Below are 13,764 nucleotides of genomic sequence, written 5' to 3' on the forward strand. Positions count from 1 at the left end.
TGAAACTCGAAGGATTATTATTAGGGCCCGAGCACTGGCGGTGCGAGGCCCTATTGAATTTCGAAGGATTATTAGGGCCCGAGCACTGGCGGTGCGAGGCCCTATTGAAACTCGAAGGATTATTATTATTCTTCTCCTTCTCCTTCTCCTTCTTTACTCCAAACAAATGCCTTTTAGGCGGCCTGAACATCGATGAAAACGGATGAAACTTTGCAGATACGTCAGTCCCGGTGAAAAATTTGATAATTCATGGGTGACGGAAATGGGCGTGGCAAAACGGCTCAAGAGCGCCCCCTGGAAAATTTAAAATGGCGAGCCCCACCTTTCAGTTTGATGTAGGCGAACGAAATTCGGAGGGCATATGTAGTTCATCGAGACGCACTAAAATGTCTCTTGGAGCTATACCCAACATGCAACAGGAAGGCCGCCATTTTGCTTTTAATGTGCCATTTTGTCCTTGTTTTGACCATTTCCATGCCTCGTACTTCGACGAACTCCTCCTACAGATTTCATCCGATCAACTTCATATCGGGTCAGCTTCATCTTAAGACCTTTGTGATCAAAAGTTATCAAAAAAATTGAGTTTTCACCAAACACCCTTGCCGTGGCGCCCCGCCAAAGTTTGACATTTCGCCATAAAACACGAAGTCCTCATAACTCCTACATACATTATCCAATTTGTCCGATATATCTCACGCTTCATGACGGTTCTGTCCTGAACACATCTATGTGTCAGTATTGCGTCATACTTATAGCGCCACCTATTGGTGAAACAGGAAGTCCTCATAACTCCTCCATACATTATCCAATTCGTCCGATATATCTCACGCTTCATGAAGGTTCTGTCCTGAACACATCTATGTGTTGGTATTGTGTCATACTTATAGCGCCACCTATTGGTAAAACAGGAAGTCCTCATAACTCCTCCATACATTATCCGATTTGTCCGATATATCTCACGCTTCATGAGGGTTCTGTCCTGAACACATCTTTGTGTCAGTATTGCGTCATACTTATAGCGCCACCTATTGGTGAAACAGGAAGTCCTCATAACTCCTCCATACAATATCCGATTTGTCCGATTTATCTCACGCTTCATGACGGTTCTGTCCTGAACACATCTATGTGTCAGTATTGCATCATACTTATAGCGCCACCTATTGGTGAAACAGGAAGTCCTCATAACTCCTCCATACATTATCCAATTTGTCCGATATATCTCACGCTTCATGACGGTTCTGTCCTGAACACATCTATGTGTCAGTATTGCGTCATACTTATAGCGCCACCTATTGGTGAAACAGGAAGTCCTCATAACTCCTCCATACATTATCCAATTTGTCCGATATATCTCACGCTTCATGACGGTTCTGTCCTGAACACATCTATGTGTCAGTATTGCGTCATACTTATAGCGCCACCTATTGGTGAAACAGGAAGTCCTCATAACTCCTCCATACATTATCCAATTTGTCCGATATATCTCACGCTTCATGACGGTTCTGTCCTGAACACATCTATGTGTCAGTATTGCGTCATACTTATAGCGCCACCTATTGGTGAAACAGGAAGTCCTCATAACTCCTGCATACATCATCCGATTTGCACCAAATTGCTGACGCTTCATAAAGGTCACCTTCTGAACACATCTATGCGTCGGTATTGAGTTACACTTACAGCGCCACCTACTGGTGAAACAGGAAGTTCTCATAACTCCTACATACATTATCCGATTTACTCCAAATTGCTCATGCTTGATTAAGGTCGCATCTTGAACACATCTGTAGGTCAGTATTGCGTCATACCTACAGCGCCACCTACTGCTTACAGGAAGTCCTCATAACTCCTACATACTTTGTCCGATTTACACAACATTTCTCACGCTTCATCAAGGTACTGTCCTGAACACATCTATGCGTCGGTATTGAGTCACGCTTAGAGCGCCACCTACTGGTGACAGGAAGTTTCTGTCAGTACTGGACACCGAAATAGCACACCCTTTAACGGCGCCACACCCCGACCCGCGTGGGGTGCGAGGGCCCGCTCACTGCTGCTCGCAGCACTAGTTATTATTCTCCTTCTTCTTCTCCCCAAACAAATGCCTTTTTGGCGGCCTAAACATCGATGAAAACGGATGAAACTTTGCAGATACATCAGTCCCGGTGAAAAATGGATATTTCATTGGTGACGGAAATGGGCGTGGCAAAACGGCTCAAGAGCGCCCCCTGGAAAGTTTAAAATGGCGAGCCCCACCTTTCAGTTTGATGGAGGCGAACGAAATTCGGTGGGCATATGTATTTCATGGAGCCACACTTAAATGTCTCTTGGAGCTATACCCAACATGCAACAGGAAGTCCGCCATTTTGCTCTTAATGTGCCATTTTGTCCTTGTTTTGACCATTTCCATGCCTCGTACTTCGACGAACTCCTCCTACAGATTTCATCCGATCAACTTCATATCGGGTCAGCTTCATCTTAAGACCTTTGTGATCAAAAGTTATCAAAAAAATTAAGTTTTCACCAAACACCCTTGCCGTGGCGCCCCGCCAAAGTTTGACATTTCGCCATAAAACACGAAGTCCTCATAACTCCTCCATACATTATCCAATTTGTCCGATATATCTCACGCTTCATGACGGTTCTGTCCTGAACACATCTATGTGTCAGTATTGCGTCATACTTATAGCGCCACCTATTGGTGAAACAGGAAGTCCTCATAACTCCTACATACATTATCCAATTCGTCCAATATATCTCACGCTTCATGAAGGTTCTGTCCTGAACACATCTATGTGTCAGTATTGCGTCATACGTATAGCGCCACCTATTGGTGAAACAGGAAGTCCTCATAACTCCTGCATACATCATCCGATTTGCACCAAATTGCTGACGCTTCACGAAGGTCGCCTTCTGAACCCATCAATGTGTCGGTATTGAGTCACACTTACAGTGCCACCTACTGGTGAAACAGGAAGTCCTCATAACTCCTACATACGTTATCCGATTTACTCAACATTTCTCACGCTTCATCAAGGTACCGTCCTGAACACATCTATGCTTCGGTATTGAGTCACGCCTAGAGCGCCACCTACTGGTGACAGGAAGTTTCTCTCAGTACTGCACACCGAAATAGCACAGCCTTTAACGGCGCCACACCCCGACACGCGTGGGGTGCGAGGGCCCGCTCACTGCTGCTCGCAGCCCTAGTTCTCCTTCTCCTTCTCCTTCTTCTCCCCAAACAAATGCCTTTTTGGCGGCCTAAACATCGATGAAAACGGATGAAACTTTGCAGATACATCAGTCCCGGTGAAAATCGGATATTTCATTGGTGACGGAAATGGGCGTGGCAAAACGGCTCAACAGCGCCCCCTGGAAAGTTTAAAATGGCGAGCCCCACCTTTCAGTTTGATGTAGGCGAACGAAATTCGGTGGGCATATGTATTTCATCGAGCCACACTAAAATGTCTCTTGGAGCTATACCCAACATGCAACAGGAAGTCCGCCATTTTGCTCTTAATGTGCCATTTTGTCCTTGTTTTGACCATTTCCATGCCTCGTACTTTGACGAACTCCTCCTACAGATTTCATCCGATCAACTTCATATCGGGTCAGCTTCATCTTAAGACCTTTGTGATCAAAAGTTATCAAAAAAATTGAGTTTTCACCAAACACCCTTGCCGTGGCGCCCCGCCAAAGTTTGACATTTCGCCATAAAACACGAAGTCCTCATAACTCCTCCATACATTATCCAATTTGTCCGATATATCTCACGCTTCATGACGGTTCTGTCCTGAACACATCTATGTGTCAGTATTGCGTCATACTTATAGCGCCACCTATTGGTGAAACACGAAGTCCTCATAACTCCTCCATACATTATCCAATTTGTCCGATATATCTCACGCTTCATGACGGTTCTGTCCTGAACACATCTATGTGTCAGTATTGCATCATACTTATAGCGCCACCTATTGGTGAAACAGGAAGTCCTCATAACTACTACATACATTATCCAATTTGTCCGATATATCTCACGCTTCATGACAGTTCTGTCCTGAACACATCTATGTGTCAGTATTGCATCATACTTATAGCGCCACCTATTGGTGAAACAGGAAGTCCCCATAACTCCTCCATACATTATCGGATTTGTCCGATATATCTCACGCTTCATGACGGTTCTGTCCTGAACACATCTATGTGTCCATATTGTGTCATACTTATAGCGCCACCTATTGGTGAAACAGGGAGTCCTCATAACTCCTGCATACATCATCCGATTTGCACCAAATTGCTGACGCTTCGTGAAGGTCACCTTCTGAACACATCTATGCGTCGGTATTGAGTCACACTTACAGCGCCACCTACTGGTGAAACAGGAAGTACTCATAACTCCTACATATGTTATCCGATTTACTCCAAATTGCTCATGCTTGATGAAGGTCGCATCTTGAACACTTCTGTAAGTCAGTATTGCGTCATACCTACAGCGCCACCTACTGGTGAAACAGGAAGTCCTCATAACTCCTACATACGTTATCCAATTTACTCAACATTTCTCACGCTTCATCAAGGTACCGTCCTGAACACATCTATGCTTCGGTATTGAGTCACGCTTAGAGCGCCACCTACTGGCGACAGAAACTTTCTCTCAGTACTGCACACCGAAATAGCACACCCTTTAACGGCGCCACACCCCGACACGCATGGGGTGTGAGGGCCCGCTCACTGCTGCTCGCAGCCCTAGTTGTTGTTGTTGTTATATTTTTTCAGACGAGAAAGTAACCATGTAGATTCCCAATATGTGGTCAGTTTCAAAATAACAGCTGTTGACCTTTTCTTAGTTAAGTGGCAGGGTCTGCCAGCCTGTCCAGTCGAAAGTAGCAGTTCTAGCAAGTTTTACCTGGGGTGGCAAAATGGTGACAGGAGTTCGCCAGAGGATGGCAACTGGAACCCTAGAACCGCCACTGCCAGTGTAATGGAAAATTCTGTGTTATTAGACATTATTAGGGCCCGAGCACTGGCGGTGCGAGGCCCTATTGAAACTCGAAGGATTATTATTCTCCTTCTCCTTCTCCTTCTTCTCCCCAAACAAATGCCTTTTTGGCGGCCTAAACATCGATGAAAACGGATGAAACTTTGCAGATACATCAGTCCCGGTGAAAATCGGATATTTCATGGGTGACGGAAATGGGCGTGGCAAAACGGCTCAAGAGCGCCCCCTGGAAAGTTTTAAATGGCGAGCCCCACCTTTCAGTTTGATGTAGGCGAACGAAATTCGGTGGCCATATGTATTTCATCGAGCCACACTAAAATGTCTCTTGGAGCTATACCCAACATGCAACAGGAAGTCCGCCATTTTGCTTTTAATGTGCCATTTTGTCCTTGTTTTGACCATTTCCATGCCTCGTACTTCGACGAACTCCTCCTACAGATTTCATCCGATCAACTTCATATCGGGTCAGCTTCATCTTAAGACCTTTGTGATCAAAAGTTATCAAAAAAATTTAGTTTTCACCAAACACCCTTGCCGTGGCGCCCCGCCAAAGTTTGACATTTCGCCATAAAACACGATGTCCTCATAACTCCTCCATACATTATCCGATTTGTCCGATATATCTCACGCTTCATGAGGGTTCTGTCTTGAACACATCTATGTGTCAGTACTGCGTCATACTTATAGCGCCACCTATTGGTGAAAAAGGAAGTCCTCATAACTCCTGCATACATCATCCGATTTGCACCAAATTGCTGACGCTTCATGAAGGTGACCTTGTGAACACATCTATGCGTCGGTATTGAGTCACACTTACAGCGCCACCTACTGGTGAAACAGGAAGTACTCATAACTCCTACATACGTTATCCGATTTACTCCTAATTGCTCATGCTTGATGAAGGTCGCATCTTGAACACTTCTGTAAGTCAGTATTGCGTCATACCTACAGCGCCACCTACTGGTGAAACAGGAAGTCCTCATAACTCCTACATACTTTGTCCGATTTACACAACATTTCTCACGCTTCATCAAGGTACAGTCCTGTACACATCTATGTGTCGGTATTGAGTCACGCTTACAGTGCCACCTACTGGTGACAGGACGTTACTCTCAGCACAGGACACCGAAATAGCACACCCTTTAACGGCGCCGCACCCCGACACGCGTGGGGTGCGAGGGCCCGCTCACTGCTGCTCGCAGCCCTAGTTTGAATTAATTTGACATACTAGACCTTGGTCAGATCTCTCTAACACTGTCTGCTGTTTAGGCCACAGAACTGGCCTCTCATACCTTGGCTAGAGAAAGAATGCTGTGTACTTTGTAATCTTGTGTTTTTGTAGAAGTAACTGTCTCTGCTTGCGCCCCAGCCTTGCCAGTCTCTGTGGACAAAACAGGATTCCAGCTGGACTGGGGGGTGGGAAGAGAGGGCTGTGAAGTAACCAAGGGGTCTCCTTTTGACTGTATAAATGTCAACTGTAACCGCAGATCTGGGCCGCCATTTCTCACATTGCAGACTGCTGTGTGCATGAAGCAACTGAGATTTGACGGCCCTCTTCTCGAGACGGGTTATTGGGGGTGTTTGTATGTTATTGTGCTGTTTGTATTGGCTACATTGGCTGTATGTGGCTACTGTGCTGCTTGCCTGCTTGCATGTAATAAACTTTGTTAAACTTAGAATGTTGGCATTCACTCTCTCCAGAACAACACTCTGTGACAGAAATTTCCACAACACCAGTCGAGTGTGTTGCATCAAACACCATGAATTGTTTGATTACGCATGCAATACAACTGTTATTGTTGTGCAATTATTCTTTTCCCAACTCCCTAGTGTTACTGTTATGGGCCAAGACAACTCCCAAGACAGAGCTAGAAAAACAGACTGGTATGTGAAGAGGCAAATTCTGGATTTGCATCCCATCATGGCACGTCCCATCCTCGCATTTCAACTTGCAATGAATGTACTGTTGCTTCTTCACTCGTCCAGACCAAACAAACCCGCCTAGACCAAACAAACCCTGTCACATCACGTCCCGCAATTCAACTCACAATGAATGCACTGCAACTAATATTACGAAGATTCCTGTAATGTTAGCTGTATCAAAATAGCTAATTACAGCAGCTTCCATTACAGGAATCATTATCGTAATATTAGCTAACTGCTTTAGCCGCTGACGGCTACCATTATGTTATGGAAGCTGCTGCTAGTTGTGAGCTTGTGAGCTAACTGGCTATCACAGTGTTATTGTTTTTCTTTCTGTCTTGGATAACGGAGATGTAATCTACAGGCATGCTACTTCTGTTCTTAAATCCTTAGGGCACTTTCACACCTAAAGGTCTAGACCAAGGTCCGAACCAGAATCCTGTTTGCCGCTTTCACATTTGTTATTTTTTATTGATTAGTTCTATAGATTTCGCTTTCACACCAGCGGACCAAAGGATTTTTGGTGGCAGACCTACATTATGTCGTCATCGTTTGCTTGGGGGTGCGTCTCCCTATACTTGATACTGATTGGTTTGAGGATGTGCTTGATCCGAAAGTGCGAACCTTTGATTTCACATTAGGCAGCAGCAAACCTTGGTTCGAGCCGAGACCACCTCTTGAAGTCGGACCAAAGACCAAAGTCTTTGATCCGCGCACCGTGGTCCAGGAGGATTCACACCTGTCAATTTGGTCCGGATCAAACTGGAAAGTCTGAAAGTCCGGACTAAACAACGTAGGTGTGAAAGGGTCTTAAACACTCTGCCCTCAGGTGCATTGCTGGAGATAGCTACAGCACTCACCAGTGTCCTTTACAACAAGGTTGGGTGATCCTCCTTGGCGGAGAGATGTAATCTGCACTGGCATCTGTTCATATACAGTACAAGGCCATTATTGGTGGTCAACCATCTTATATCTCCTCACTGTTGAGTTGGCCCTTTGGATCTTATCACACTCATCCCAGTGACTGGCTTGTACTTCAGGTCCCTAGAATAAACACTGAAAATGGGAAGTCTGCTTTCAGCTTCTCTGCCCCCAACACATGGAACATCCTACAATCCTCCCTGAAACTCAACACACTGGTATCCATTGGTCAGTTTAGATCTTTGATCAGCAATAATTCTGTTACAATCTTCAGTTGTTTTTAATCATTTTAATTGTAATTTATTTATTTTTATAGTTTAATTGGTTAAAGTGTATTATTGTTCTTGTTTTATACCTTGTACTTTTATATGATGTACAGTATTTTCTTGACGTGTTGTAAATGAGAGCTTACTCTCAAGAAAGAAAGGAGAAAAAAAGACTTGTGGAACACCATGAGTCGGTTTAGAGCATAAGCTGTTTTGGTGCTAATGCGAGTTTGATTTTGCCTCCGTCTATGCCATTAGATGTTTTGCTGCTAATGTGAGTTTGAGTTTGCCTCCATTTATGCTTGAGAAATGGAAGTTGAACCAACAGCAGCAAAATAGCTAACATCATCATTGTAATGTTAGCTAACTGCTTTAGCCACCGACAGAAGCTGCTGCTAGGTTTGAGCTTGAGAACTATCTGGCTATCATGGTCTTATTGTGCTGGATTTGAATTGAAAGCATTGGAACTGATGTGTCCAGGTGATCTTAATTTAGCAGATGTTAGATTTCATGTCATTTCAGTTCACAGCTATTTCGATGGCATGGCTAGCTGGTTCCATCCTACTGACCGGTCCTGAAGAGAAACATGCCGGCATCAGCCCATAAGCCAGGCTAGACCAGGACTAGTTAAACAGCTGTCAACTTCTCATTATTTGTTACATCACCATGTTTTCATGTTGTCTAAGTAAAGGTTGCAACATATAAAATGCATTATTATAATGAAAACCAGATCTTCTTGAATCATCCACAAGTCCCTAATAAATCTTTTTTTTAAACTTGGCACTGCTTCCCTACTATAAACAAGTTAACACTGGAACAAAAATGATTCCTCAGCACTGCAAACACTGGTGTGAATGCTGGAGCCCTGACTGATGCACCTGCTTCACATGCTACATCAAGATCATCTATGTGTGTGTGTGTGTGTGTGTGTGTGTGTGTGTGTGTGTGTGTGTGTAGTGTGTGTGTGTGTGCGTGCGTGCGTGTGTGCGTGTGTGTGTGTGGATTTGGTAGTGTGTGTGTGTGTGTGTGTTTAGACATCCATATACTGTCAATGCATTGCAGAACTGGATGTGTAAAGCGTTTCCATCCTGAAGCTATTTCTGCAGCCCTACCCCCTCATTCTCATCATGGATCAGTCTCAACTACAGTGAATAGGAGTGGACTGATCTATTGCAGACAGTGCTGCAGGGAGGGTGACCTGCAGCTCAGGTTTCAGATCAGTCACCACTACTTTTTGACAAGAAGGGAGGAGGGTTGGGGAGGAAGGGAGGGTTGAGGGGAGAGGGAGGGGAGGAGAGAAGGGGGGGGGGGAGAGGAGGGGTGGAGTAGAGGGGAGATGGCGAGAGGGGAGGAGGAGTGGAGAGGTGAGGGGAAGGAGGGAAGGGGTGTGGGGAAGCGTAGTGGAGTGGATGGGTGAGGGGAGGATGGGAGGAGGGAAGGGGGGGGGGGGGGTGGAGAGGGAGGGAGGAGGACAGGAAAGGAGAGGCAGTGGGAGATGAGTGGTGGGGGACACCGTCCTGCTCTTCTGACAAAGAGATCCGATTTCACGTCGCTTCTCCCCTCGTCCCTCCAGTCAACACTACTAAACACCTTTCATCTCAGCTAATAACTCCCACGGGAAAGAAGGAGAGGTGCCGGGTTGTTGGTAGGCTGGAGGGAGAGGGACCAGGCTTGAGGCACCAGGCTGGGGGGAACCAGGCTGGATGGAGAGGGACCAGGCTGGGGTGAACCAGGCTGGGGAGAACCAGGCTGGAGGGAGAGGGACCAGGCTGGGAGGACCAGGCTGGGAGGAGAGGGACCAGGCTGAGAAGAACCAGGCTGGAGGGAGAGGGACCAGGCTGGAGGGAGAGGGACCAGGCTGGAGGGAGAGGGGCCAGGCTAGGGGGAGAGGGACCAGGCTGGAGGGAGAGGGGCCAGGCTAGGGGGAGAGGGACCAGGCTGGAGGGAGAGGGACCAGGCTGGAGGGAGAGGGACCAGGCTGGAGGGAGAGGGACCAGGCTGGAGGCAGAGGGACCAGGCTGGGGGGAAAGGGACCAGGCTGGAGGGAGAGGGACCAGGCTGGAGGGAGAGGGACCAGGCTGGAGGCAGAGGGACCAGGCTGGGGGGAAAGGGACCAGGCTGGGGGGAGAGGGACCAGGCTGGGGGGAGAGGGACCAGGCTGGGGGGAGAGGGACCAGGCTGGAGTAATATATCTCATAGTTGCTGCAGGTTTTTTTCTCATAAATTGCTTGCAGTACAATCTGGACTTAGTTCGCCCTTTCCTCACTGATGAAACGGCGCAGGTGCTCATCCAGGCCCTGGTCATCTCCCCCCAAGACTACTGCAACTCCCTCCTTGCTGGGGCCCCGGCGTCAGCCATTAAACCCCGGGAACCTGTCCAGAAAGCTGCTGCTCGCTCCCACACAACCTCCCTTCTCTGTTCCCTACACTGGCTCCCTGTAGTGGCTCACATCCAGTTTAAAACTCTGGCGCTAACCTACAGGGCAATGAACAGCACCCTCCTACCTCCAGGCCATGGTCAAACCCTATACCTCATCCCGACCACTACGCTCTGCTACCTCTGGGTGACTGGTTGCCCCGTCACTCCGAGGCCCCTGTGGTCGATCGACACGGTCACGGCTCTTCTCTGTCCTGGCCCCGCAGTGGTGGAATGAACTGCCCACTGACGTCAGGACAGTGGAGTCACTGCCATCTTTCGTCGCAGGCTCAAAACTCATCTCTTCAAGAAGTACTACAACAATCCTCCCTCCTAATCCCTCCTCCTATTGTATTTTAGATTGCTATTCTTGCACTTTGCACCTTTTCCTACGTTAAATGCAATTATTGTTAGTCGCTTTGGATAAAAGTGTCAGCTAAATGACTGTAATGTAATCTAATGTAATGTAATGTAACTAAGCCCTGGAGCATCAACACGACCCTGCAGGATGAGTTGGGGTGTGAGACTTACAGGGAGGGGGTTGAAGTGTTGGTCCACCAGGTGTGCGTAGCCGTAGTCAAAGAAGGAGTGTCGTAGGACCACGTCGATCCCCTGCACCGCTGCCATGCCCAAAGTGTTCAGCCACCTGGAAGATAAACACACACACACACACACACAGGTTGATACTGCACATCTCTATCTATTTTCAATGTGTCATATTTAAGGATTTCAGGTTAGTTGATAACATCAAGCAACATTAACAGGAGAGGAAGTGACATGTCCTTACAGGAAGCCAGCGGCGTAGGTATCGGATAGATTGTTGGTGCCTCCAGCCCAGGCAGGACCCACACCTCCCAGCCACACCTTCTTACCAGGGGCATGGGCGTTCACTACCTATGGAGAGACAAGGGGCAGAAGGGTTGTAGATCAGACGGGGTGGGGGTACAGGAGGAGAGACTTACATTGTAGTATTAGGATCAGATGGGGTCAGGGTACAGGGTACAGTTAGTTCAGATGAAGAGGTATTATTGTGTCTACCGAAAAAACTTGAAACGGAACCAAAAAGTGCTCTGGAACCAAAAAAAGGGCTGTCAACGGCTTCAACCAAAGGTTCTACCACAGAGACAACCAAAGAACCCCTTTACTTAGAGAGCACTGTTCCTATCTCCTGGATCTCCAGGAGGCCTGCCTTGCTGGCTGGGGGCCAGAAACAGCAGCAGATCCTATTACGTCTCCGTCACTTTAAAGTACATTAGGCAAATGATGAGAGAGAGAGAGAGAGAGAGAGAGAGAGGGAGGGAGGGAGGGAGAGATGTGGTAGTAGTCCAGCTAAACTCTCCATCCTGGGGACCCGGCCTGCTATGAAACCCTGCCAGACAGCAAGGGCCTCCCCAGGGCCTGTACTCACTTCCAGCATGGCTGCAAACCATTACTACTGGCAACAACGCATGCGCGCGCACACACACACACACACACACACACACACACACACACAACTGCGTACACGCACCCACTTACCCAGGCAATTATGCGCACATGCGGACACAGAGACACAAATACACACTCATACTGCACACAGCTCACATCCCTCCTGTCACCCAAACTTACATCACACAACCCAGAGATCAAGAGCAGTGAAACCACACGGACATCAGCTGCCTGGTATCCTTTTGCTCTGCCATGGGGAACACTGCAAATGAATGTTCTTGGGAATATCACCCCCTCGTTCTGGGGAATATCACCCCCTTGTTCTGGGGAATATCACCCCCTTGTTCTCAGCTTGGCGTTCAGCTCACCATACTGTACGGCGAAGTAATGTTATCAACGTGGCTTGTATTTCGTTGTACTGTACAACTGGTTTGCTGAGTACTGTACAATTACATACAAGCAGTGCTGATAACATTACCTCGCTGTCAACAGAACCTATCCAGCCTACCAACGTCTAAAGCTGGTGTCTCAAACACATGCAGTGTGTCCTCTTAAGAGAAATTCTCTCTCTATCTCTCTCTCTCTCTCTCAATGTCACTCCCTCTTTCTGTCTCTCTCATTCCCTCAGAGGACAGAGGAGAGATAGAGAGTGACTATTACTCAGTACGAAGGTTGTGAGGTCCATCTCTCTGACCTTGAAGACTCTGGTGATCTGCTCCATCAGCGTGTCCAGCAGACGGGTCTTCAGGAAGTCCTCCACCTTGGTCACTCTCCCGTCCATGTAGTAGCTGCAGGGACAAGGCCAGGGAATTATCCAGGTCCACACAGACAAGGAGAATTAAAATACGTTAAGCTGGTTTACAAATACACAATATTTATACATTATCCAGGTTGACACTGAGTTAAATACATTAACCTGGTTTAGAAATACACGGTAGTTATACATTATCCAGGTCAACAAGTACTAGGGTATACATACACCTGGTAATAAACGATGCACTGTTGTACAGTCAGAAAGAGAAATTATTGCACGTCGTTAAAACTCCCTTACAACACGGTAGTTATACACATTATCCAGGTCGACACAGGCAAGGTAGGGTTAAATACTGTACATTAACCTGGTTTACAAATACAATATACAGTATACATTATCCAGGTCTACAAAAACAGAATGAAAGTAGTTATATACATTATCCAGGTTGACACAAACCGTGTAGAGTTATATACATTATCCCAGTTGACAAAGCCAGCACACAAGGAAGGCCCTGTCCATATATGGGCACTGTACTGATACTGGGGATGAAGACAGGAGCAGCTGGAGGCATAGAAAGAAAGATCACAGATGATATCTGGATTGAGATGTTAACGGGAGGAAACAGAGAGAGGGCACATCGTTCTCTCTCTCTCTCTCTCTCTCTCTCTCTCTCTCTCTCTCTATACTATACAACATGTACAGAGAGAAAGAGAGAGAGGGGGTGATGGACAGGGGGAAGGTGGAGCGGAGTTTCGGACAGGATGAAATAGCGCGTGGATGACCGTCTGGTTCAGCGGGGGGGTCGGAGCGAGGGATAGCAGGGAGGAGGAGAGGAGGGAGGAGAAGATGGTCCTCCCTGCTCCTTTGCAGCGAGCCATTATCTGTGGGGGTGAAGGATCTGTGGCCCTCCTGGGGAACGGCTGTCTGATATACGGCATCACAACTCTCCATTATCTCTGCTCTCTCCCTCCAGCTGCACATAACACACACTCACACACACACACTCACTCACGTGTGAGACACACTCACTCATTCACACACACAAACACACACACGCACG

General features: G+C 47.1%; 1 protein-coding gene across 1 annotated transcript in view; it reads right to left on the reverse strand.

The window, feature by feature from the left end:
- The window catches only part of hpse2 (heparanase 2), a gene marked incomplete at both ends in the record, with an annotated part of 168,878 nt that overhangs the window by 57,611 nt on the left and 97,503 nt on the right, over positions 1-13,764 (reverse strand). The window contains 3 exons of the mRNA XM_084452250.1: positions 11,054-11,168; positions 11,310-11,416; positions 12,645-12,738. Coding sequence (XP_084308376.1) covers positions 11,054-11,168; positions 11,310-11,416; positions 12,645-12,738 — 316 coding nt within the window. The remainder of the gene's footprint in view (positions 1-11,053; positions 11,169-11,309; positions 11,417-12,644; positions 12,739-13,764) is intronic.

This window comes from Borostomias antarcticus (genome assembly GCF_949987555.1).
Source record: "Borostomias antarcticus genome assembly, chromosome: 17".
Classification (NCBI taxonomy): domain Eukaryota; kingdom Metazoa; phylum Chordata; class Actinopteri; order Stomiiformes; family Stomiidae; genus Borostomias; species Borostomias antarcticus.